The 21,663-nt window shown below is 48.8% G+C and overlaps 1 protein-coding gene across 5 annotated transcripts; it reads left to right on the top strand.

The window, feature by feature from the left end:
- The first annotated feature begins 7 nt into the window (after positions 1 to 7).
- On the top strand, positions 8 to 21,590 carry UBE3B (ubiquitin protein ligase E3B). 5 transcript variants are annotated; one of them, XM_030501270.1, is made up of 28 exons: positions 8 to 131; positions 680 to 783; positions 1,296 to 1,465; positions 1,558 to 1,678; positions 2,969 to 3,028; positions 3,424 to 3,528; positions 3,630 to 3,726; positions 4,232 to 4,317; positions 4,987 to 5,069; positions 5,188 to 5,293; positions 5,790 to 5,910; positions 6,558 to 6,735; positions 7,109 to 7,278; positions 7,767 to 7,934; positions 8,723 to 8,894; positions 9,472 to 9,590; positions 10,224 to 10,338; positions 10,723 to 10,822; positions 11,350 to 11,469; positions 11,810 to 11,986; positions 12,079 to 12,189; positions 12,619 to 12,756; positions 13,154 to 13,219; positions 15,228 to 15,286; positions 16,906 to 17,088; positions 17,731 to 17,842; positions 18,187 to 18,279; positions 18,740 to 21,590. In XM_030501270.1, exons 3-28 carry the CDS (start codon positions 1,299 to 1,301, stop codon positions 18,929 to 18,931), a joined length of 3,219 nt encoding a protein of 1,072 aa, XP_030357130.1. In that variant the 5' UTR covers positions 8 to 131; positions 680 to 783; positions 1,296 to 1,298; the 3' UTR covers positions 18,932 to 21,590. The 5 variants fall into 5 exon arrangements, with proteins under 5 accessions (XP_030357130.1, XP_030357133.1, XP_030357134.1 ...); XM_030501272.1 differs by having other exon boundaries at positions 42 to 271; positions 1,258 to 1,465; XM_030501271.1 differs by having other exon boundaries at positions 43 to 271.
- The last annotated feature ends 73 nt before the right edge of the window (positions 21,591 to 21,663 follow it).

Below are 21,663 nucleotides of genomic sequence, written 5' to 3'. Positions count from 1 at the left end.
TCCCCCGGGGCGCTGCCGCGCTGCGCTCCCGCCTCACGGGCTTGGCCCGGCTCGACCCGCCCGGCTCGGCCCGACCTGCCCGGCAAGCAGCGAGACCCAGAGCCGCGGGTGTCTCTGCGGGGAGCCGGCGGGTGAGCGAGCGGAACGGACGCGGCGGGGCGGGTTGGCGGCCGGACCCGCTGCGCGGACACGGTGGGGAGGCTGCCGGGCAACGGGGCGCTGGGCCTCGGCCTGCGGCGGCGGAGCTGCCCGGGTCCCCCGGCGGGGCGCGGTGAGGCCTGCGGGGCCGCGAGGGGGGCTCCGGGGCGGCGAGTGGGGGTCCCTGCTGGGTGCTGTGTGGAGGCCTGGGCGGGTTCCATGCGGTGAGCCCGGCTGTGGGCGGCTCTGGGTCCTGTGCCCGCTGTGGGAAGCCCTCGCTGTGGGGTGGCTGCTGCTCGGGTCTCGCCGGTCCCCAGGGCCCTGCCGTGCTTGAGGCTTCTGTTGTACATCAAGGGATCCTCCTCGCCTTGAAGCGTGAGGAGCTGCCCGTGCCGGTGACTCTGCTGAGCGATGCTGCTGCTCCTCTGCTGGAGCTTTTCTGACTTAACGTTCTCTTGGGAGTGTATTTAGTGGTGTTTATCTAGTCAAAAGGACATGAAACTGCGAAGGTAAAGGCTAAAAATCCCCAAATCATCCGCAGGTAATGTGCTTCTCTGGGCAGGAGCTGCCTGAGGCCAGCGGGTGAACATCATGTTTGTGTGTGAATGATTGTCATACACCTCTTCTGAAGGAGTGAGCCCTCAGGTGAGTTTGTTGTCCAGGATTTATAAAGCCCTTGTAGTTTCTGTGTGTTTCGTGTTGTTGAGTGGCAATAAAGGAGCTTCCAAGCATCTCTTGTGCCCTTTCCCTGTATCCTCACCTCCAGAACTTTTCTTCTATGTTATCTGTAAAGAAGGAAATGGAAGCAGCTGAGGCTGCAAAGGGGAGTTGCAGTGGAACACAGTGACAACTGATTCATTTATTCTTTTTCTCTTAAAATCCACTTGTCTGCAGTAGGTTGTGGGCTTTGCTGGAGTCATTCTGATCTCGTTGTCTGTGTGTTATTGCAGCCCCATTGCAGGTAACTGTGCCTTTCCTAGGCTGTGTTCTGCGCACACTTCTCTCTGTGCCGTTGGGTTCTCCCCTTCCCCTACTCAGTTTTGGCTGCAGATAGTTTAGGAGGAACATAAAGGATTACCCCTGCCTGTGTGTTTTGCCTGCTCTGCTCCTAGTTTCCGGGTGTTTGCTGCAGTGATCCTTTGTTCCCTTAACCTCAGGTGATGAACATGTTCAGCGCGAGCCAGTCCTCCAAAGCGCAGTTCCTTGACAAAGCACGCCAGGCGCGGGAGGAGCGGCGGGAGCTGAAGGAGAGGGAACGTGCTGCAGTGCTGGTGCAGGCTTTGGTCAGGAGATTCCTCTGTCGCTGCCGCCTGCAGAGGGAGATAAGGTGTGTGGAATTCGCCCTTCCTCCCTTAGCTCCTACCTGGAGAGGTGTGCTTGATTATATCTACTGATGCTCGTTATTCCCCTCTTTGATAGGAGCGAAGTGGAGGATTTCTTTGGGGCAAATGAATCTGGCTCAAGTAAAAGAAGTGCTCTTTCTGTCTTCAGAATTGCTAGGAAACTGCTGTTTGTGTTTAATCACAAAGAGGACAAAGAGGTAAGGTTGCTCCTCTGACATGCTTTTCTTCTGTGGAGGACATATTTAAACATGTTAACCTTGTTTAGTTAGTTTTCTAGTGATCATTTAGGTTCTTGTGTTGTGTGTTGGCTTCAGAAACACGATCTCTGTCTCCTGGTCCTTCTGGGAGAGATCTGCCCGTAGGAATGAAACACAAGAACCCCTGAATTTTTCAGTAGCAGTTCCCTGTGCAGGGTGTAGTTTGACGGATGCTGTTCCTGGTGACTGTGCCAGCCTCAGTAACTGAGCAGCTTCCTGATTTTGTCAGCTGCATCAGCTCCCCAGGCAGGTGCATTGTGGCCAGTCACAAATTGCTCTCCTGGCACAGCGCAGTGTGTTGGCTCTTTGTATTGCAGCTGCTTTTCTGACCATGCCCTGAATTGTGGTTTCAGAGTGAAGCCCTTTGCCATAGAGGCTATGAAATAATGATGAGGGCAATTATAAGGAAAACAGTTGGAAAAGGAAAGGCTGTAGTTAGATTGCAGCAACAGTGGGTGACTTCTTTAATCTTTGCTCCCTCAAACTCCTCTTCTGTTGGTGGGGCAAGTGCTGCAAATGCACTTTTCTCTATGTACAGCATCAGAAAGAGATGTGTGTGTTACATACAACTCTTTTAAGTGCCTGGCATCCATCTGAAGTTCTGCATGCAGTAACTGGGTGTGTTGCTGAAAAATTCCTGCTCTACTTCCTCTTCTCTTTCCCCTTCCAGCAGCAGGTCAGTCCCTTGCTGGGCTGAGGACTAGACTCATTTCCACTCTATTTCTGGATGCTGCTCTTGGTTCAGATCACCACAGCAGCCAGTTCTGTAGCTCAGAATGGCTTTGTAACTTGCAATCATGTGGCAAATACAACTGGGCTGACATAATCATTAAGGAGTTGTGGGTGTGATCACTGAGTTCTGCTCAGAGCTGTGATGCTCAGGAGTTTGGAACACGCTGCTGCACTCATCAGCATTAAGCTGTTGTAGCTGAACCCCAACAGGAAGATGCATTCTCTGGCTTCAGCCCATGCTGTGAGGGAGGCAGTTTAACGGGGATGGCTGAGACATTCCTCCCGTTGATGAGCACCCTGTGCAAGGAGGGAACTCCTCTGCAGAGCTGTAAGCGTGATGTGTAGATGTGCTCTTGGGGAAGGAGTAGGGAATGTGTTTGGAACATTTGTTGTTTTGATACAGAGGTTTCTTACTCCCTCTGCTGAGCTGTTCCTTGTGCTTATCCAGAACAGCCCATCCTGTCATTAGAACTAATGCCACTTGTTTTCTTCCCCCAGAGATTTGAAAAACTGTGCCGTTGTATTCTTAACAGTATGGATGCTGAGAATGAGCCCAAGGTCAGCAGGATGGGGTTGGTTTGTTTGGGGGTGGGAGGGTTGTTTGGGTTTTCTTAATTCTATGTGTGGGGATTTAGGTTGGTGACACCTGAACTTTTAGCTTTTGAAAGCCCCTGAGCACTGCTGAGATTCCCTGGTGAAAGTCTGGACAAGTTCTGTAGTATTCCTCTGACACTTTTACTCTCTATACAGCTACAGGAGTTAAAAAGCAGTTTCTCCCTGTGGTGGGTGGTATGCTTTGACCAGTGAATTTTGGGGAGAGAAATAACTTGGTCCTGCTGCTGGGTTCAGCAGGACACTGAGGAGGTTTTGTTACAAAGCTTCCAAGTAATGTGTTCTGCTAATCTCTAGCACAAATACCAGTGTTGCTCCCATTTGTATCCTGCCCTCCTCAGGTGTGGTATGTGTCCCTGGCCCTCTCCAAGGATCTTACACTCCTATGGATCAAACAGATCAAAGACATCTTGTGGTTTTGCTGTGAATTTCTCAAGCAGCTTAAGGTAAGGAATATTTTCTCTGTGTTTTGCACCCTGCATTTCACAGTTGTGTTGTTTGGCACAGAGCTCGTTTGATTTAACAACACTGGTGTTTGTTATCACAGCCTGACATCCTACAAGACTCCAGACTGGTCAATTTGCACCTCACAATGCTTGTCACCTTCACAGACACTTCCACGTGGAAAATCCTTCGGGGAAAAGGTTGGTGCATCCAATTCAATACTTTAAGCCACTGATTTGGGACTTGCTGTTAAAATCTACCAAATGCTGTTTCTGCACCTTGCTTTCTCCCTGTGCATGCTGCAAAGATTCATTGTGCTTCTTGCACAAAGCCCAGAAAGGGCAGCAAGGATTCCCTGGAGATTAGACAGGCTGTTTCCCTTAGAACAGCAACAGTTGTTACAACATTTTTATAATGCTTCAAAATCCCCCGCACAAGAAGTGTTCAGAGATGCTGGAATGTGCTTTTAGCACTGGGGTTTTGTAGGAAATACACATGGAAAAGGTAGACAGTTATGGTGAGGAAATGAGACTCTTGCACCTGAATCAAGACTTGATGTGAAATGCTGCTAAAATGGTGGGTTTGCTTATAAGGGGCTTTGTGCAGGAAGGGCTTATGGAATAACAAACTGGTTTGGAATGTGTAAGGAAATGAAGAGTGGGGCTGTGATGCTGCTTTAGTAACATCACTGCTTTAACCCATAAGGTGAAACCCTGAGGCCTGCCATGAACCACATCTGTGCAAACATCATGGGACATCTGAATCAGAAGGGATTTTACTCTGTGCTGCAGGTCAGTCTTGGGCTGATACAGTTCTGTCTTCTCTTTATGCAAAACAAGCCCCAGTCCTGTGCTGTGGTCCTTGTTCTGAGGAAGCTTTTACGAGCTCTGTGGTGGTGTGCTCTGGGTGTGGAGCACTGGTAATTTGTGTGTGGTCACAGCTTTCTTCAGGGCAGTAAAGCAGAGTCTCTCCATTTGAAACAAATACACTGTCTCCTTTTTGCCACTGCTGCTGAATCAAACCCTACTTAATCATCTCTAATGAGACAGACAGGAAGGAGTCGTGAATATTTTCCCAAACTTTGCATATTGTATGGATTTGGGTTATTTACTGTTCTGCTGGGGAAAGGAGCTGATGGCATTTCTCTTCATCTTTTAAATAAGAATTATATTACCAAGCAGCTGTGAGCCCTGCCTGTTCATTTGTAAAGACCTGGGGACCCTCTGAGTACAGGTCCTAGAGAAACAAGTGCTGTAGAGTGTCTGATTCCATTGCAGTTTCTCTGTTCTGCGATTAATAACCTGAAGCTCTTTTAGTTCTGACTTGGAGTAACTGGGTTTTAGATTGTTTTGGTGGTGTTCTTTTCCTCTGCTCTGAAAATGTCTCTCAGAAGTAATGATAATCTTTTTTCTGAGGGGGTTTATGGGGTTTTTAATTACTTTTATTATTTTGATTTCCAGATTTTGCTGACTAATGGCTTGGCAAGATCCAGACCTTCCCTGTCCAAAGGCTCTTTAACTGCCATCTTCTCTCTCGCACTGCGGTGAGACAGCCAGAGCTGCTTGGGATGATATGCAGCCAAAGTTGTCTTTATTGTGCTTTTGGAACACTTCTCATTGCTTGGTCGGGTTACTTGCACTGAAGTGTTTTTCTCTCTGTAGCCCTGTGGTCGCTGCACAGTTTTCAGACAATCTGCTGAGGTCGTTTCTGATCCATATCATGTCTGTGCCTGCTATAATGACTCATCTCGCTACTCTAACACCTGAGGTAAGTGGGTGATGTGACAGCACCCAAACTCCACTGAATATCACATAAGGTCACTTGTTGTTCCATTTTATCAGCTCTTGGAACAGGGCATTGGCATTGCTGTTTGCCAGTTTCAGTTCTCTGTTGTGGGAGCGCTTGATCCCTACACGCTCCAGGTAACTTCTGTGGTATTAGAAACCCAGAGTTATTGGTGCCAGTGGGTGATGGGCTGAACTGCCCTAAAACAAGTAAATGGATAAAATAAGGCACATTTTGTGCCACATGGGCATTCTGTAGACAGTTGCCAACATCTCTCTACAGCTAGAACATGGCCTGTTCACCTGCAAAGCATTTTGTTTCCTAGACCAGCTTCATGTCAAACACTCCCTTCAGTGCTACAGTCTCAACTTGCTGCTTTCTTTGGAAAGAAGGGACAATCCAACTTGCTGATGGCAGATGAGGTGTGGTTCTGTGTGGTACTTCTCAGCCTCACTGGCAGTTGAATTCTGTCTTCCAGCGTCTGGTGGTGATAGAATCCCATGAGCTTTTCCGCAAGTTCATCCTGTTTTTAAGTCGGGAAGCACAATGCCGAGATGTCTGCGTGTGCTTAGAGGGGAGTCACACTCTGTGTTTGTTAGGTAAGCACCTTAACGCTTCTTTTCACTGTGCTTGGAAGAAAGGATTGAGTCAGATCTTCTTTCTCCACGGGTCAGAGCTGCCTCCAGATCATCTGGGCGTTTTTATCCTTATTCAGATAGTTTCTAAATAATAACTGAGATATATCTTTGGGATACTGCAAACATGGTTTAAGGCCCTTACTAATGGAAGAAGAGTCAGAGGCTTGCTCTTGTATACATGTCATCATGCCTAAACTGTGTATTACCTCTGCTAGCTTTTCACTTGGACCATGAGAAAGTCTTGTAGCGTAGCAGACTTGAATCTCACTTCCCTAATAGACACGCTACTGAAGTATTTAAGTTCATGTTGCTGTAAAAGTAACTAGAGGAACAGCTGGAACTCTGGAATAACCATAGATCATCTGTAGCTTTATAGTACTTTGTAGAAGGTGTTGGTGGGATGCAGGTGGACAAAGTAACCTACCACTTTAGAGGCTGATGTGTGCTGGAAATGGCTTGCTGCAGGGTAGCCTTTAGTAGCCATTCTTCACAAATCCTCTCCTCGACTTGGAAAAGGGTTTGAGTTCATTTTGTCTGTTGTGTCTGTAACCACTGTCCTGCAGCATCTGTTCCTCTTTTAAATCTTGCTGTGCTGGTCATTCCTCCAGGGAATCTTGTGTTCCTGGGCTCCTTGAATGATAAAGTTCTTGAGGAGGAGACGGCTCACTTTGTGGGTGTGCTCATTCACATGCTCTCCTACTGCCAGAAGTACGTTTCACAAAAGAAATCCAACCTCACCCACTGGCATCCTGTTCTGGGCTGGTTTTCACAGACTGTGGATTATGGGTGAGTGAGGAGGACCTCATGGTGGTCCATAATTAAGCCTCTCTTTCTGTCTCTCTTCTTTTTATGCTGCAATGTGGTTTATGTTTTGAGATGAACAGTGTGACCCTATTCAGAATAACTTCTCAGATATTTCAAGTTATATATATGAAATCTTCACAATATAAACTGCTGCATTCATACACAGAGTATTAGATAAGGAAAATCATTTAGTATACGCATGATATAGGACCTGTATATCTGGTCTTCCTGTGAGGACCAGCTGTAGGGAGGGTGCATGCTCCATTTTGGCTGTGAGCTGAATGTATCACAGTATCACTGGCTGGTGTTTTATTCCAGCCTGCCTTCTAACATGGCTCTCTGAGTTGTCTTTCAGATTGAATGAGTCCATGCCTCTGCTGACAAAGCAACTGCAGCATCTCTGGGGAGTCCATATGATCCGCATCCTCTTCTGTGATGTGCTCAGCAAGAAATTGCTGGAGAATCAGGAAATAGCTCAGCTGCCAACACAGCCCATTTCCCCTCAGAACAGCCTTCCTATGAAGAGTGAGTTCTGGAGGGTTACCTCTGTGTGTGTGTGTGCGTGCACACGTGTCTTTCTCTCTCCCAGACTCGAAGGCTTTGACTTCTCCACTTATGCTAAAAGCTTGGAGTAATTACTTGCAGCAGCTGCTGCTGCTCAGGTGGGGATCTGATCTCTCCTACTTGTAATTCCTGCTCGGAATGCCGCTGTGACCTGGGGCGAGTCTCTTTTTGGTGCTTACTTTAGCGGTTTTTTATTCTTTCTCAAGTAGCTGAAGTGCTTTCTGCATAACTTAGTACTTCCCAGAGCAAGGTGGGAGGCCAGCTTCCCAGGGAAAAAGCAAGGTGAAGCTGCCTCATGTTGCTCTACAGTGATCTGCCAGAAAAGACCACCAAAACCTACTGTCTGTGGAGTGACCCAGTCTGCCAAAATCCATTTGATTGCAGGGCTGCCAGGTGGCTGAGTATAAGTGGTTTTGAATAGCACTTCTCCTGTGCTTCTCTCTCCTCAGATCTGTTCAAAAGAGCTTTCCAGAAGTCAGCATCTGTCCGCAACATTCTCAAGCCTGTGGGAGGCAAGCGAGTGGACTCTGCTGAGGTGCAGAAGGTGTGCAGCATCTGTGTGCTGTACCAGACCACGCTCACAACGCTGACACAGATCCGCCTGCAGATCCTCACAGGTCAGGGCCCATCCGTGCTTTTCAAATCACTTCAAATGTGGAGGAAAAAAAAATAAATAGGTTTTTCTTATTAAATTCTGTTGACTTGTTGGTAGTTTTATTACTGACAACAGTTTATTGACTGCTGGGTGGAAGGCTTGTTCCATCCTGAATCATACATCTGATCAATAACATTCATCACTTCCTTATCAAGCATTAACTCTCCAGAATACAAATTGAAGCAAGTTTTCCTGTAATGAAACCTTGCTTATTCCATATCAAACTTAAGACTGAGTCAGTGTTTTTGAGAAGCCTGGCAATATTAATCTTTGTGGTGGAAAAACTGAATGCCTTCGTACATCTTGAGAACAAATTACCTGTCTTAGGAATGGATGGAGGGGGAGATAAGCACTGCATTGGTCTAGTGGCTAGAGCAGAGGGATGAGCACAGAGCCTTGGTTGCTTTGTCTGTGGCTACAGTGGTGACCACAGGTACAACGTCGTTCTTTATGTTCTCATCTCCAAGATGGCTCTAATAGTAATTGGATCACAGGAATTAATTCTCTTCTAAACTTGCAGAACAGCAAAAAGGGTTTCAAATGTGCAAACTAATTGTTTGTTAAAAGCTTTTTTTCTGCTTCCCTGGGGATTGAGCATCTCCTGTTAATGCAGACAGGCTTAGGAGTCAAATGTGATGCTTATGTTCCCAAAGTGTTGCTTTGCAAAAGGATCTTCAAGCTCCGAGTCACGTTGGTCTCTCTGGGCCTGCATGAACAAGCTTTACTGAACTGTGCTTTTTATTTTTCTAGGCCTCACCTACCTGGATGATCTGTTGCCCAAATTATGGGCCTTTATCTGTGAGCTGGGCCCTCAGGGTGGGTTAAAACTCTTCTTGGAGTGCTTGAATAATGACACGGAGGAATCCAAGAGGCTGCTGGCCATGTTGATGCTCTTCTGTGACTGCTCCCGCCACCTCATCACGTAGGTAGCCAGCTGAGGGTGCACTCTAGGTCTGTAACATGAAGCTGTTGTGTTCCTAAAGTTCCAAGTGGAATAGTTAAGGTCTTGCTGCCTTCCCATAAAGGTAACTAGGCACTTTGATGAGTCCAGATAAGCTTTGAGGGAAAATGTTATAATACTGCTGCAAGAAAGCTCCCCAGCTTATGAGCTGCTCTTTACAACTCCTTTGCTGTCTCACTCATAGACTTACCCAACACAAAGGATGGGAGAAGGGGTGGAAAGTTGCCCTTGGTGCTCAGAAGAGACAGTTTTCTTAGCTTGAATGATGCAAATGTTTTCTTGGGGATGAGTGCATAGGTCCTTTTAACTAAGGAATAGTTGCTTTGCTTCTACCTCTGACCTTTCATGCTGTCTTCTGTTGGGATCAGGTATCGATCAAAATCAGTAAATAAGGGTTAGTTGTTTATGACTTTAGATCCTCACGGGTGTCAGTTGTCATAGAAATAAGAGCTGCTGCTGCAGGATAATGGGCCTTTATGAAAATTTCAAAAGGGAATTCAATTTACACTTGTGCATTTGCATTTGTTTTCTCCGGTAGGATTCTGGATGACATAGAGGTCTATGAAGAGCAGATTTCCTTCAAACTGGAAGAGCTTGTTACCATCTCATCTTTTCTGAATTCCTTTGTGTTTAAGATGATCTGGGATGGAATTGTAGGTAAGTTCTTTTTGTAGCTCAAGTTGATATTACTGTTAGAACAAGAAGTGACGTTAACTTTGGAATTTGAAGCTTCTGCTAATTATTACTTTGCACAAAACCCATACTGCATTGTGTGACATGAGAACATGTCCCAGGCTTTTCATCTCCAGATGCCACTGGCACCAAACACGGTGCACTTTTCCATTTCTAATAAGAATTTGTGTACCAGACATGATGGGTATGTTGTTTTGTGCCAGAGGCTAAGTTTAGCATGACTGGGCCATGTGTTGGGCAAGAATAATACAGTGCTTTGCCAAAGCAGAGCAGGCTTGCTCAGGTCTCTGTAGATACTTAGTGTTGACCTATCTGCTGGTATAATGTGGGTACAGCTCAAATCTGGTAATTAGATGAGAGAGTCCATTTCTGCTGTGATGGCTCAGTTGGAGCTGCCTGAGGTGGCTTTGATGTGGCTAAGAGCAAAGAAGAGACTGTCTGTCTTCTGGGAGGCACAAAATCTCCTCCTAACCTCTGAAGGCAGTGGAAGTTAGGAGAGATGCACTGGTGCTGTTAGTGCGGGGCAGATGATGAACGTGTTGGACACTCCTGTTACCTAGGGTGCCTGGCCATTGCTGCTTTGTTCCTTTTGTTCAGAGAATGCCAGAGGGGAGACCCTGGAGCTGTTTCACTCTGTCCATGGCTGGCTCATGGTCCTGTATGAAAGGGACTGCCGCAGGCGGTTTGCTCCTGAGGATCACTGGTTACGCAAGTGAGTGTCCAGCTCAAGGCATGGATCCTGTGCAGCTCCCCTGTGGTGGCTGGTTTGGGATCACTTCCTTTAAATTGAGTGCCTCTTGTTCTGCCCATGAGATCAGGGTCAGAACTGCTCCCTGTGTTTGCATGTAAGGACACCCTTCCTATTGGGCTTCTCTTCTGTGGTGTCAGGATTAGCTGCTGCTCATGGAGGTGGTGCTTTGAAAACTGGCTCAGCACCTAACAGCTTGAGTGTCTCTGGCCTTTTAGATGTGTAGACCTGAACACTTAAGTTGTGTCTGAAATCATTAGAGGTTTCCTCTCTCTCCCACCCCCAGCTGTTTATACCACACCTGGGCATTTCTCAGGGATCTCTGAATCTGTGTCTTTCTTTGTAAAGGGACCTCAAACCCAGCGTGCTCTTCCAGGAGCTGGACAAGGACAAGAAACGAGCCCAGCTGCTCCTGCAGTACATCCCACATGTCATTCCCCACAAGAACGTGAGTGGGGCAGGGGGAGAGGATGGAGGCTGAGAAGCCAGTGACCTGGGTGGCCTGGGGTGGAAGGGATGTGTGTCTTGAGCGTTTCATGACATGGAGCTTGTGATTTAAGTACCAGTTGAACAAAAGTCTTCTCCTTCCCCTCCCCAGTATATTTTCTCTAATCTGTCTTAATTTCTCATTGAGAGAGAGCTTATTTGTGTGGGCACCTGCATAGACTCCTCCAGCAGTGCATGATGTGGCTTTGGAACAAAAAGCAAAGTGCCTTAGAGGAGAGATTTTTAGGTGGTGATAGGAAGGGTGCTTTTGTTCTCAATACTGTCGGTACCCTGTCCCTCCCAAAGCGGAGCTTCAAGGATTTCCTGGCCCCGCTGGGGAACAAGGAGGCAAATCCCACTGTTCCTGGGGAGTAGGTGGCATCACTGGGCCTTGCTGGGAACAGGACAACCAAGAGCGAGTTCAGGAGCTGCTGCACTGCAGGGTAAGGGTCCTGGGGGATGAAGACTTCTATTTGTTTTCTTCTTAAGAGGGTGCTGCTTTTCCGCAACATGGTGACGAAAGAGAAGGAGAAGCTCGGCCTGGTGGAAACCAGCTCCGCGTCACCTCACGTCACACACATCACTATCCGCCGCTCACGTATGCTGGAGGTGAGTGACCTGGCTTGCAAAGCCAACCAAGGAGCCAGTAACTTGGCCTGGCAAGAATATGGGGGGTGAATATGTTGTTACTTTCTCTGTGGGTGTTAGGGACCCAGTGCCAGTCTGTCTGCTTTTGGGTGAAGGGATGTTATGCAGGATGATGGACCTTAGTTCAGATCAGGCTGCTACAAACCTGGAGTTCTGACTAGGAAGAATGCTGCTCTGTTTGAACACAAAATACACTGGCAAATGCAGATTGCTGTGGTTTATGTGCCTCTGCTGCATGCCTGTGAGGGTGTTTCACATGTCTCCCTGCGTGATTGTCCTCTGGCTCCTCTGGTCCGTGTAGGATGGATACGAACAGCTACGGCAGCTTTCCCAGAACGCCATGAAGGGAGTGATCAGAGTGAAGTTTGTGAATGACCTGGGAGTCGACGAGGCTGGGATTGACCAAGATGGGGTCTTCAAAGAGTTTCTGGAAGAGATCATTAAAAAAGTGTTTGACCCTGCACTCAATCTGTTCAAGGTACGATGCAGGGCTGCAGATGCTGACCACAATGACCCACTGCAAGCAGACACAGGCTGGCTCACTGTGCTGTTACCTCTGTTTGTGTGCAGACAACCAGTGGTGATGAGAGGCTGTATCCATCCCCAACATCCTACATCCACGAGAACTACCTACAGCTCTTTGAGTTTGTGGGGAAGATGCTTGGGAAGGCTGTGTATGAGGTGAGCTGAAGGTGCCATATCAGGGGATTGTCACTGTTGGTACAGCACTGTTCACATGCACTTCTGTGATGGTGCCCTTTGCCTTTGAAAGCATCTGTCATATGTTTGGGGAGGTGTAACTGAAGAGGTGAGTTTGAAAAATGACCTGGATAAAGACACTGATGGTGGAGCAGCCTGGCACTTATTCGGGCATGGATTAAAAATCCATTACCCTCTCCATTAAGGTAGTTCTTTTAAAGGAAACATGGAGTTCCCCTGTTGCCTCCACTAATGAATAGATTTTGTGAGGATGTGGTTTTCTTGGCCGATTTCAGTGTCTTGCATCTTTGCACTTGTCCCACAACCCGTGATCTGCCTGCAGGGCTCCAAAGATGCTGCCCAGCACAGGCACACAGTGGGACCTTACCTGTGCATTCTTCTTGTCTGTAGGGAATAGTTGTGGATGTACCATTTGCTTCCTTCTTCTTGAGTCAGCTACTTGGGCACCACCACAGTGTCTTCTACAGCTCCGTGGATGAACTTCCCTCCCTGGACTCCGAGTTCTATAAGAATCTCACTTCAATTAAGGTTGGAGCATCACTTCTCCTGTTGTTCAACTCCCTTATCCCTGGCTGCTGCTAGACATACTAGATTTGCAAATGTCTTTGGGGTACTGATCATGTTTTAAAACACCCTGGACATAACTGGTGATTCTGAAGAGGGTTGGCAGGTGGCTGTCCTCTGTTTTTCCTGGGGCAAACAGGGATGAGAAAGGAGTCTGAAGGTGTAAACCTGGAACTGGCAGTCAGGAAATCCCAATTTAGCCTCAGCTCTTGTGCAATCTCCCCATAACCTTGAGCAACTCGTGTATTTGCTATGCTTTGGTGCCTTGTGCCTGCTGGGGATCATCAGAGGAAGAGTAATACAAAGATGCAGAGTTCCTGCTGCTAAACACTGACCTTCTTTCCCTTTGTTGTTCCTCCAGCGTTACGATGGGGATATCAGTGACCTGGGCTTAACGCTGTCCTACGATGAAGATGTGATGGGTCAGGTAGGTTTTTATTCAATGACTGCTTGGACCAGTGTTCCAAATACAAAGGAGACAAACTGCTGCAGCTGTTATTCTCTGCTGAGCTTTCTGAGAGCTGGTCTTGGGCATCTAAAAGTCAGGCAGCCTGTCCAAGCTCCTGCCGCCCTGTGCTCTTTACTCTGCTGCTTGTGTTTCTGAGTATGGTGGATGCTCTGCGTGGCCCATCTGAACAAGAATCCTGAGGGGACTGACTAATAAATGACCTTGTGTTTGATTGTGCTCAGGGCTGAGCTCTGTGTTCCTTTTGCACAAAAAAAGCCTGTGCTGAAAGGCTGGCTCAGCTTCAGAGCTTCTCTGAACTCAGCCACAGGGTCCTGTGGCTTCGTTCAATATTAGGCTGTGGGCAGAGAACAGTTATTTCCACAAAAGAGGCTGCCCTCTGACCCTTAATTTTTCTACTGCCAGGCTTTTTTCCTTCCTAGTTGAAAAACCTTGTTTTGTGCTTTCCCTGCATAACTGCTTTTCCCCTCTTTCAAAGAGAATAATCTCTGTGAGGAGGGAGAAATCCCTTGTCTTCAAACGTAGCCATTTCTGTCAGAGAAACTTGAAGTGTGTCAGGAGGTCTCTTGGCCTTGAGAGGAAAAGGCTGTTTGTGGGTCCCTTATGAAGGCTTGAAGGTACCTGGTTGCTTGAGCCCTGGTTCTGTGATGCTGTGTGTAAGTAGCTGGAAAATATGGATAGGTAAAAATAAATGCCTTTGCTGTCTGCGTATGCTGCTGTTGCTGCAGGTTCTGTGGAGAGACCCCAGCTAGTGCTGAGCTTGGGCACTGTTAGCAGTGTAAATCCAGTGGCCCAGAGCTCAGAGACCACCAAGTCACGGAGTGTTTATCTGGGGCAGCTTGTCCTTGAGAGCTTTGCATGCTGCACTTGCTTGTTCCTAAACTGGTTAGCTTGGACTTAGCTTACATCCAATAGCAACAGCAGTGTAAATGCACCAGCAAAGCTGCGAGGGTGAGTGGGAAGACAGGGAAGTTCTGGTACAGCCCTGCTCTGCAGGAGTGGGAGGTTGCAGCCACTGCATGGTGGGCTCAACACCTTGCTGCTGCCTCAGGATTGCTGAGGTTTGAGCTTTGAGGTATTTTCCACCTGAAAAAGAAAGGTAGGAAACAGCATGAGAGCCCAGCAGCCAGACACCGAGGGCTGCTGCACACAAAGGTTCAAAATAAACCAGGGCACTCCTGTTTTCTGTGTGCTTTGGCCATGCTGAGAGAGCCAAGTGGGGTAACCCTGTGGTTCCTGAATGAACTTACCTGTGCTAAGCTCCCTTCTGACCTTGGCAGTCGCCTGGAGCTGAAGCACCAAGGCCACTGTAATACACGATTTAATGACTGTCCACCTCTTGGTGTTGGTGCAAAGATGAGCCATGGCTCTGCTGCTGCAGCAAGCACCGAGAGGCTCCCTGCTGCTGCCTCTGAGCAGTGCTGAGCACCAGCCCTGGCCTGGCAGGGCAGGAACAAGATGCTTCCCAGCTGCCTCACTTTCTGCATGCTCTCTGCTTCATGCCTTGAGTGCCCAGTTTGAGGAACAGTGGAATCCAGGGAGCTCTGTCACTCGGTGGCCCCAGATGAGACCTGTGGAGCAGACAGCTTTGCATTGCACTGTTCGACTGAGCTATGCAAAAGCTCTGAGCTTGTTCAGCCTCTGGATTCTGGGATTGTGACAGTCCCCCAGGGCTCTTTGAATTGATTTGTGTGCAGTTCAGCAGTGATGGATCAGACTAGAGAGGAGGCTTCCTCGAAGAAGGGCTGGCTGCACTGGTGGGAGAGTTGCAGTTCCCCGCTGTTCAATTACTCTGTTAATAGTTTAGTGCAACTGGTTCAAGGCAGAAGCAGAATTATTACTTAAATTTTAAATCCTACTGTTTCATTGTAAAAATGAATGCTTTATGGGGAGGGAACAGCTTAGCAGGGCATTGCTTTCCATTGTGGTTCCAGGCAGTAATTAGCAATACAATCATTTCTTCCCTCAGCTTGTTTGCCATGAACTTGTTCCTGGAGGGAAGACCATTCCCGTTACCAATGAAAATAAGTAAGTACAGCAATTAGATTTTTAAGGTCACCACTGCAAAATACTTGATTCTAGTTCCTTGGGCTTGCATTTGGAATGAATTGAGATAGATTGGAGTAGAAGGAGCACATAAATATCTTAATAGAATTTACTGGTTACAGTTCATCGGCAGAAATTGTAATAAATTTGATTTGCAAAATAAAAATTGACAATTTACTTCTTGAAGCAGCACTTCTGAGGTCAAAGGCACAGAGCCTGTGAGATTCTGCAGGATTTAATGATGGTGATAGATACAGACAGATGGATTCAAAGCAATTCAGGCACACAGTCGTGAACATAGAGGGCACAGATGCTCAAAGACACCTTGGAGCAGACAGATCCTCTCAGAATGATAACATGTGGCAGTTGTATAAAGCACCCTTCTTCAGAAGAGGCAGTGGTGAATTCAAATGCAGTCGACAGTCGTATTTTGGGCACAGGAAATCAGAGGAGACATGGAGCCCTGTAGCTATTTTCACAGATAACCGGCTTTTAGATAGTTATCGTAAACGTCAACTCCGGAGCCTGGAAACCAAACCCACCTTTTTGTTCCCTTCATTTTCTTCTTCTCTATACCCTTCAGTGATCATAAAAGCAGGATAAAATATCTATTAAGCAGATGTGTGTTTGAACTGGTAATCTGGGGGTTGTTCACTTTAATAGCAAGTGAAAGCTGGAGCCTACCTGAGGATTTGTCTTTGTTAGTCGTGCTCTGCAATCTGATGGTTCCAGCCTTCTCCCTTCTTGAGCTCTGACCAAGGAGTTTGCATTTGAAAGGCTCTTTGGCTTGTCAGAAGTCAGCTCAGGGAGAAAGTTGAAAGTCGTCTGTGTTGCTCTACTCCCTGCCAGCAGAAACTTTGAAGCCTTTGTGCAGATGTGCACACAAATTGGTAGTTGGGAGGGAGCAGAAGTGTTGTAAGTGGAAGCAATCTGGAAATAGATCTCTCTGTTAGTGGCAGAGGGAGGTTACCTTGCTGAAGACCCTGTCAATGTGATTGTGGTGGTGTCTGCCTGGGAGCTGATCAAGAAGAACCAGCCAGCTCAGTTGTTTTGATTGTTAGTGAGAAGAGGAGGCCTGATGGTGCCTCCCTCTAACAACCAGTGCACCTCTTCCATCCTGCTGGGATAAAGGTGGAAATCTCCTAAGTGTTTTTTGGTGTGTTGATTCTCCAGCCATGGATTTCAGTGCAGGTGGCATCAGAGCCCAGACGGTTGTTTTTCAAACCTAGAGGAGTGCCTGTGACTGGGGATCTGATCCTTTGAGGAGGAGTTGGACACATGCTCCCCTCTGTGAGCTGCTGTCCAGCCAAGGTTGAGCAAGTGATTATTAGAGCCAGTTAGTCCCTGGCTTGGGAAGGAGCTCTAAGAAATGTGCAGGCAGTGCAAGAAGCAGGAGGAAACAGGCAAAGTCTGGGCAGAACAACAGCTCTTTCTGCTTACATGAAGAGCAGGGCCCTGGATGGGAAAGTATAATGCATCTCCAGGCAGTGCCAGTCCCTTTTGGGCTGAAAAGGTAGGTCAGCAACCCAGTTCCTGCACTGGCGAGGTGAGTACCCCTCGCTGCTCCAGCTCTTCACTGCCACCTTCCCTGTCACACACAGGATCAGCTACATCCACCTCATGGCTCACTTCCGGATGCACACGCAGATCAAGAGCCAGACAGCAGCACTCATCAGTGGCTTCAGGTCCATCATTAAGCCTGAGTGGATTCGTATGTTCTCCGCACCCGAGTTGCAGCGGCTCATCTCTGGTGACAACGCTGAGATCGACCTCGAGGACTTAAAGTAAGTGAGCAACTGGGTCTGCTGGTCCGGCTCAGCAAACCAAACCATGTCATTAGAGTGGTTGGGAGGTTTGCAGGGGACCAACTTCTTCACAACTTTCTGCTCCTTCCAGTTGAAATTTGAGGAGTGGATAGAAACAAATAGAGCTGAAGAACATGTTCCTTAAAGCTAATTTGGACAAAGTACTAATGAATGAGGGTGGTACTAATCTGTGAGGGTGCTGAGGCGCTGGCACAGACTTTTCCCAGAGAAGCTGTGGCTGCCCCATCCCTGGCAGTGTTCAAGGCCAGGTTGGACACAGGGGCTTGGAGCAACCTGCTCTAGTGGAAGGTGTCCCTGCCCGTGGCAGGGGGTTGGAACTGGATGAGCTTTAAGGTCCCTTCAAACCCAAACCATTCCATGATTCTATTGAATGGGAAAGGTCCTTTCTTCCACTGCTCAGTGAGAGCAGAATTCCCCTCTGCCCTTCCCTTTTCTCTGACAAAGTGCCCAGCGTTGGTGAGGGCTCAGTACTGGCAGTGTGTGCTGTAGCAGTGAACCCTGACCATGGCAGGTATTGATCCTTCCAGTGCTTGTCTGCTGGCAGCTGTGACCCTCCTGCTGCAGCAGGACACGAGCCTGTATCAAGCTTTCTCTCCCCAGGAAACACACGGTGTACTATGGGGGCTTCCATGGGAGTCACCGGGTCATCATCTGGCTGTGGGACATCCTGGGCAATGACTTCAGCCCTGAGGAGAGAGCCATGTTTCTCAAGGTAAACACAGTCATGTCAGCCCAAGCTGTGGTTTGGGGTGGTTGGGCCAGGGCAGTTCTCCAGTGAGCTGGGTGCTTTCTGCACTGAGAGAGGGGCTATCAAAATGCTTGACCCCTTGAAATCTGCACCCTGCTCTGCAGCAGAGGGGCAGCCCTGGAAGCAGAGCTCCTATAAGTGCTCTTGTGTCTTACTTAGCTGGCCACTGTCAAAGGCCTGCAGAGCTGTGCTGGGGGTGCTCAGATAGCAGCCCCAGCAGCTCCCTGCTCTGTCTGCATGAGCCACGTGTCTGTTACAGGCAGGCTGCTCTTGTTGCTGCTGTCTTTCACTGTCCATCTCTCTTTCAGTTTGTTACCAGCTGCTCCAGGCCTCCACTTCTGGGCTTTGCCTACCTCAAGCCTCCTTTTTCCATCCGCTGCGTGGAAGTCTCTGATGATCAGGTAGGACCCTGCTTGCTCGTGTCTTACACATTCCCTGCCAGGTTTCTGGCAGGCCTCCTGGCCTGCCCAGCTTCCTCTTCTCTATCTGACCAGGAAACTCTTTAAGGCATGAAGATATATGTTCTATAGGGCAAAGTGAGAACAATCTTGCCCTAACAGGATGCGTATGGCTGCACCTACCTCTTCCCAGCAGCACTTGAGCTCTTTTTGCCTGTCTCCAGGGTTGTGTTTTCTCCTTGGGACTTCCTCTTACCACAGGGACCCTGCATGTCTAACGGCAGTTGCAGTTACAAGAGGAGCTCCCTTCTAGCTGTTGTGGGGGACAGGGCTTTGAGGTTTGCCTCTCCCTGTTCCCAGCAGACAGGCTTTGTGTTAGCACCTCTGCCCTGTGTGTAGGCACCCTGCTTGGAAGGAGCACAGCAGAGCAGCACAAGGGTGATGCGTTTCTGCCGTGTTGCAGGACACAGGTGACACGCTGGGCAGTGTGCTGCGGGGCTTCTTCACCATCCGCAAGAAGGAGCCGGGCGGGCGCCTCCCAACCTCCTCCACGTGCTTCAACCTCCTCAAGCTTCCCAACTACAGCAAGAAGAGCATCCTGCGGGAGAAGCTGCGCTACGCCATCAGCATGAACACTGGCTTCGAGCTGTCCTAGTTGCCATGGCCCTGGACTCGGCGATGGGGGCTCTCAGAGCTGCTGACTGCTGGTGGAGGTGGAGACCTTCAGCACAGAGGGTGGATCGGCTCCGCGGGAGCTGGCTGCTCGCTCGAGGGCTGGAGAGATGCAGCTGATAATAGAGGTTTACAGGGAAGAGCTGCTGGGCTAGACAGGGCTGGCTCTTTGTTGGGCACTGCTCCAGGAGGAGGGAGGTGATGGGCCTGACCCAATACACTTCACTTGACACCCAAGTAAATCGTCTTTAAAAGCAAACCCCGGGGGAGCATAAAAGGAACAGTCAAAGTGCCAGTCAGATTAGTGACCGTGATACCCCCCAGCAGCCCGTGCAGCCTGGGCAGCTGCTGCTGTGGCAGTGTTTCTTTTCCCTTTCCCAGGAGATGGTCCAGTTTCTTACTGGGTGGAAGTCAGCCCGTGGGAAGCTGCACAAAGGCAGAAACGGGACAGAGCCCACAAGGAGACGAGGCTGCGGCGTTGGCTGTGCCACTGTTTTACTCAGGACAGGTACTGCCCGGGGGCTTCCTCGTGCCCTCGCTCTGTGCAAGGCCCTTGTGTGCGTCTCCGAGAATGAACCACTTGCCCAGGCTCGAGAAGCAGCAGGTCAAACACAAGCAGATGGACCCCACCATTCTCAGGAAGGTTTCAGAGGGCTGTAGGTTGAGAGCTGAAGCAGCAGGCACGGGGTCAGCGTGCTGAGCTGGCTGTGCCTCTGCCAAGCTCATGCCAGAGCCTGTGCTTTGGACGCAAGGGGTTGTTGTCTGAACTTGCTCAAGGAGCAGAAGAGGTTTAACTTGATTTAGTTTCCAGAGGACAGGAGCTGGCACACAGCTCGGGCAGCCCTCGCCCCCCAGCACGGTGCTCCAGTGGGGCAGGTCCCCCCTGTGCTCCAGGGAAGGGGAATGTGTGGAGCTGCCCAGAACGCTCTGGAAAACCTCCACTGGCAAAATTCCTCATGGCTGGATGGAAGTTTCACTTTGTTTGCAGGCCGTTTTGTTAGGGAGATGTGCTGTTCCAAACAGGACTTGGCCTCTGCCTAACAGCCACATTTGCTTTGTTGCCAAACTATTTATTTTGGTCGCTTTGTCTCTTTCTGGCCTTATTTTTAGCAGTTGGTGTTTGCCTAGAGCAGGCAGCTCTTTCAGGTGGTTCTGAAGGGCAGGGGGGGTGCAGGTGTGTGTGTTGGGAAGGTGCAGACCCTTCCTGCTGCTTCTAATCCAGTCCAGCGCCTGATTTGTCAAGTGTCTCTGCAGCTTCCCAGCCTTGGCCCCTCCTGCTGCTGCAGGTCCTGCTGGGTGAGAGGAGAGATTCCCATCTCCTTGCTGGGTTTCTGGCACAAAGGAAAGCCATGTACCTTCTCCTGTTCAGGACAGGATTAAAAACCAGTTACCTTCTCCCCTTCCCCTGTTGCTGCTCACTAACAAACAAGCTCCCACAGAGGCTGCTGGTATTCCCCCTGGATTTCCCATCCCCTCCTTACCTTCCTGTGGCACTGGCGACCCTCACCCTGCGCTCTGGCCCCTCTGTGCTGGATGGGCAGATGGGCTCAGAGCCTCACCACAGCCACTCCTGCATGAGGCTGACATAACCCTACCTCGTGCCCTGGCTTGCCTTGGTCCTTCCCACTGGGATTCACCCCCAGGCCTGCTCCGTGCAGCACGGGGCTCTGCAGGGAGACGCGCACTGGGCTCTTTGGAAGAGCCTCTGAACCATGGTTTCATTTCGTATCTCAAACAGACCAGAAAATACTTGGCACTGTTTAACCAAGAGTATAGAGATGGCTTTTGCTTCATCTTCCTCTTCTGGCTTGCTTCAGCTGCTTTTTGGAGAGCTAATCCTGGTTTTAGAACCAATGCCTGGATGTGCATCTGGAAAGCAATGTCAGGATGCTTTTTCTATGTCAACTTCATAATACTAGACAGGAGTGATTGGAAGTGTTGGTGAGGGCAGGAATGTCTGTGTTCAGAGAAAGAAATTAATAGTAAATTTGTTTTCTTAATGGTTATTGTTTTTAACATAGAGCATTTCAGCATTAAGCAGTTGCTGACAGTGTGGTGGCAAGGTTTGGGCACTGACTTGTACCAATCTTTGATTCAAATGTCACACAGAATCCCTTCTTTTTCTCCTAGGGAAGTGCAGTGTGTCAAAATAGAGCACAATGAGCATTCACTGAAGTGAGCTGGTGAACACTGAAATAGAATCTTTGCTCCCTTTTTTTCCCTTCATTCCTCAGGAGTACAATTCCTAGAAAAGATCTTAATGCAGACTTAGCTAGGAGCCCCTAAACCTGGAAATATTGCACTATGAGACACTACATCCAGTTTGTAGCTAGTGTGTAAAACAGGATTGCCGGGTAGGTGTCCTGCTGCCTGTGTGTGCAGCAGCAGCACTGTTTCTCTTGTGTAGCTGCTTTCTACAACTGGCTTTGGTGTGTTTTTACCCCAAGCAGAAGGCTGTGAGCGGGCACCAGCACTGCCTGCACTGCTGCCCTGCACAGGGGCTCTGTGGGGCAGGGATGGTTTTGCCATGGGAGATTAATGACTTATTTCTATAGAAGACTTGCTGCTGTGGAGACCTTGGTTATGTCCCTTGCATCAGAAATGCAGGGAAGAGAAGAATAAACCTGGGATGAGTAAGGTGACTGGATGTCTTCTCTTCCTTGTGCTGGGTGTTCTGCTCCAGCTCAGAGCACAGCGGGAGCAGAGCTTTGAGAT

The sequence above is a fragment of the Strigops habroptila genome, chromosome 11, assembly GCF_004027225.2.
Source record: "Strigops habroptila isolate Jane chromosome 11, bStrHab1.2.pri, whole genome shotgun sequence".
In the NCBI taxonomy this organism is placed as follows: Eukaryota; Metazoa; Chordata; class Aves; order Psittaciformes; family Psittacidae; genus Strigops; species Strigops habroptila.
Note: the sequence above shows the minus strand (reverse complement) of the source record. Positions and strands in the feature narration are given on the sequence as shown.

What these genes read in the sequence shown, in the direction of transcription:
- UBE3B (XM_030501270.1), top strand. Translation starts at nt 1,299, where the DNA reads ATGAACATGTTCAGCGCGAGCCAGTCCTCCAAAGCGCAGTTCCTTGAC. An exon ending in TCACACTCTGTGTTTGTTAG is followed by an intron (nt 5,911 to 6,557) that starts GTAAGCACCTTA and finishes TCATTCCTCCAG; the next exon opens with GGAATCTTGTGTTCCTGGGC. An exon ending in GCCGCTCACGTATGCTGGAG is followed by an intron (nt 11,470 to 11,809) that starts GTGAGTGACCTG and finishes TGGTCCGTGTAG; the next exon opens with GATGGATACGAACAGCTACG.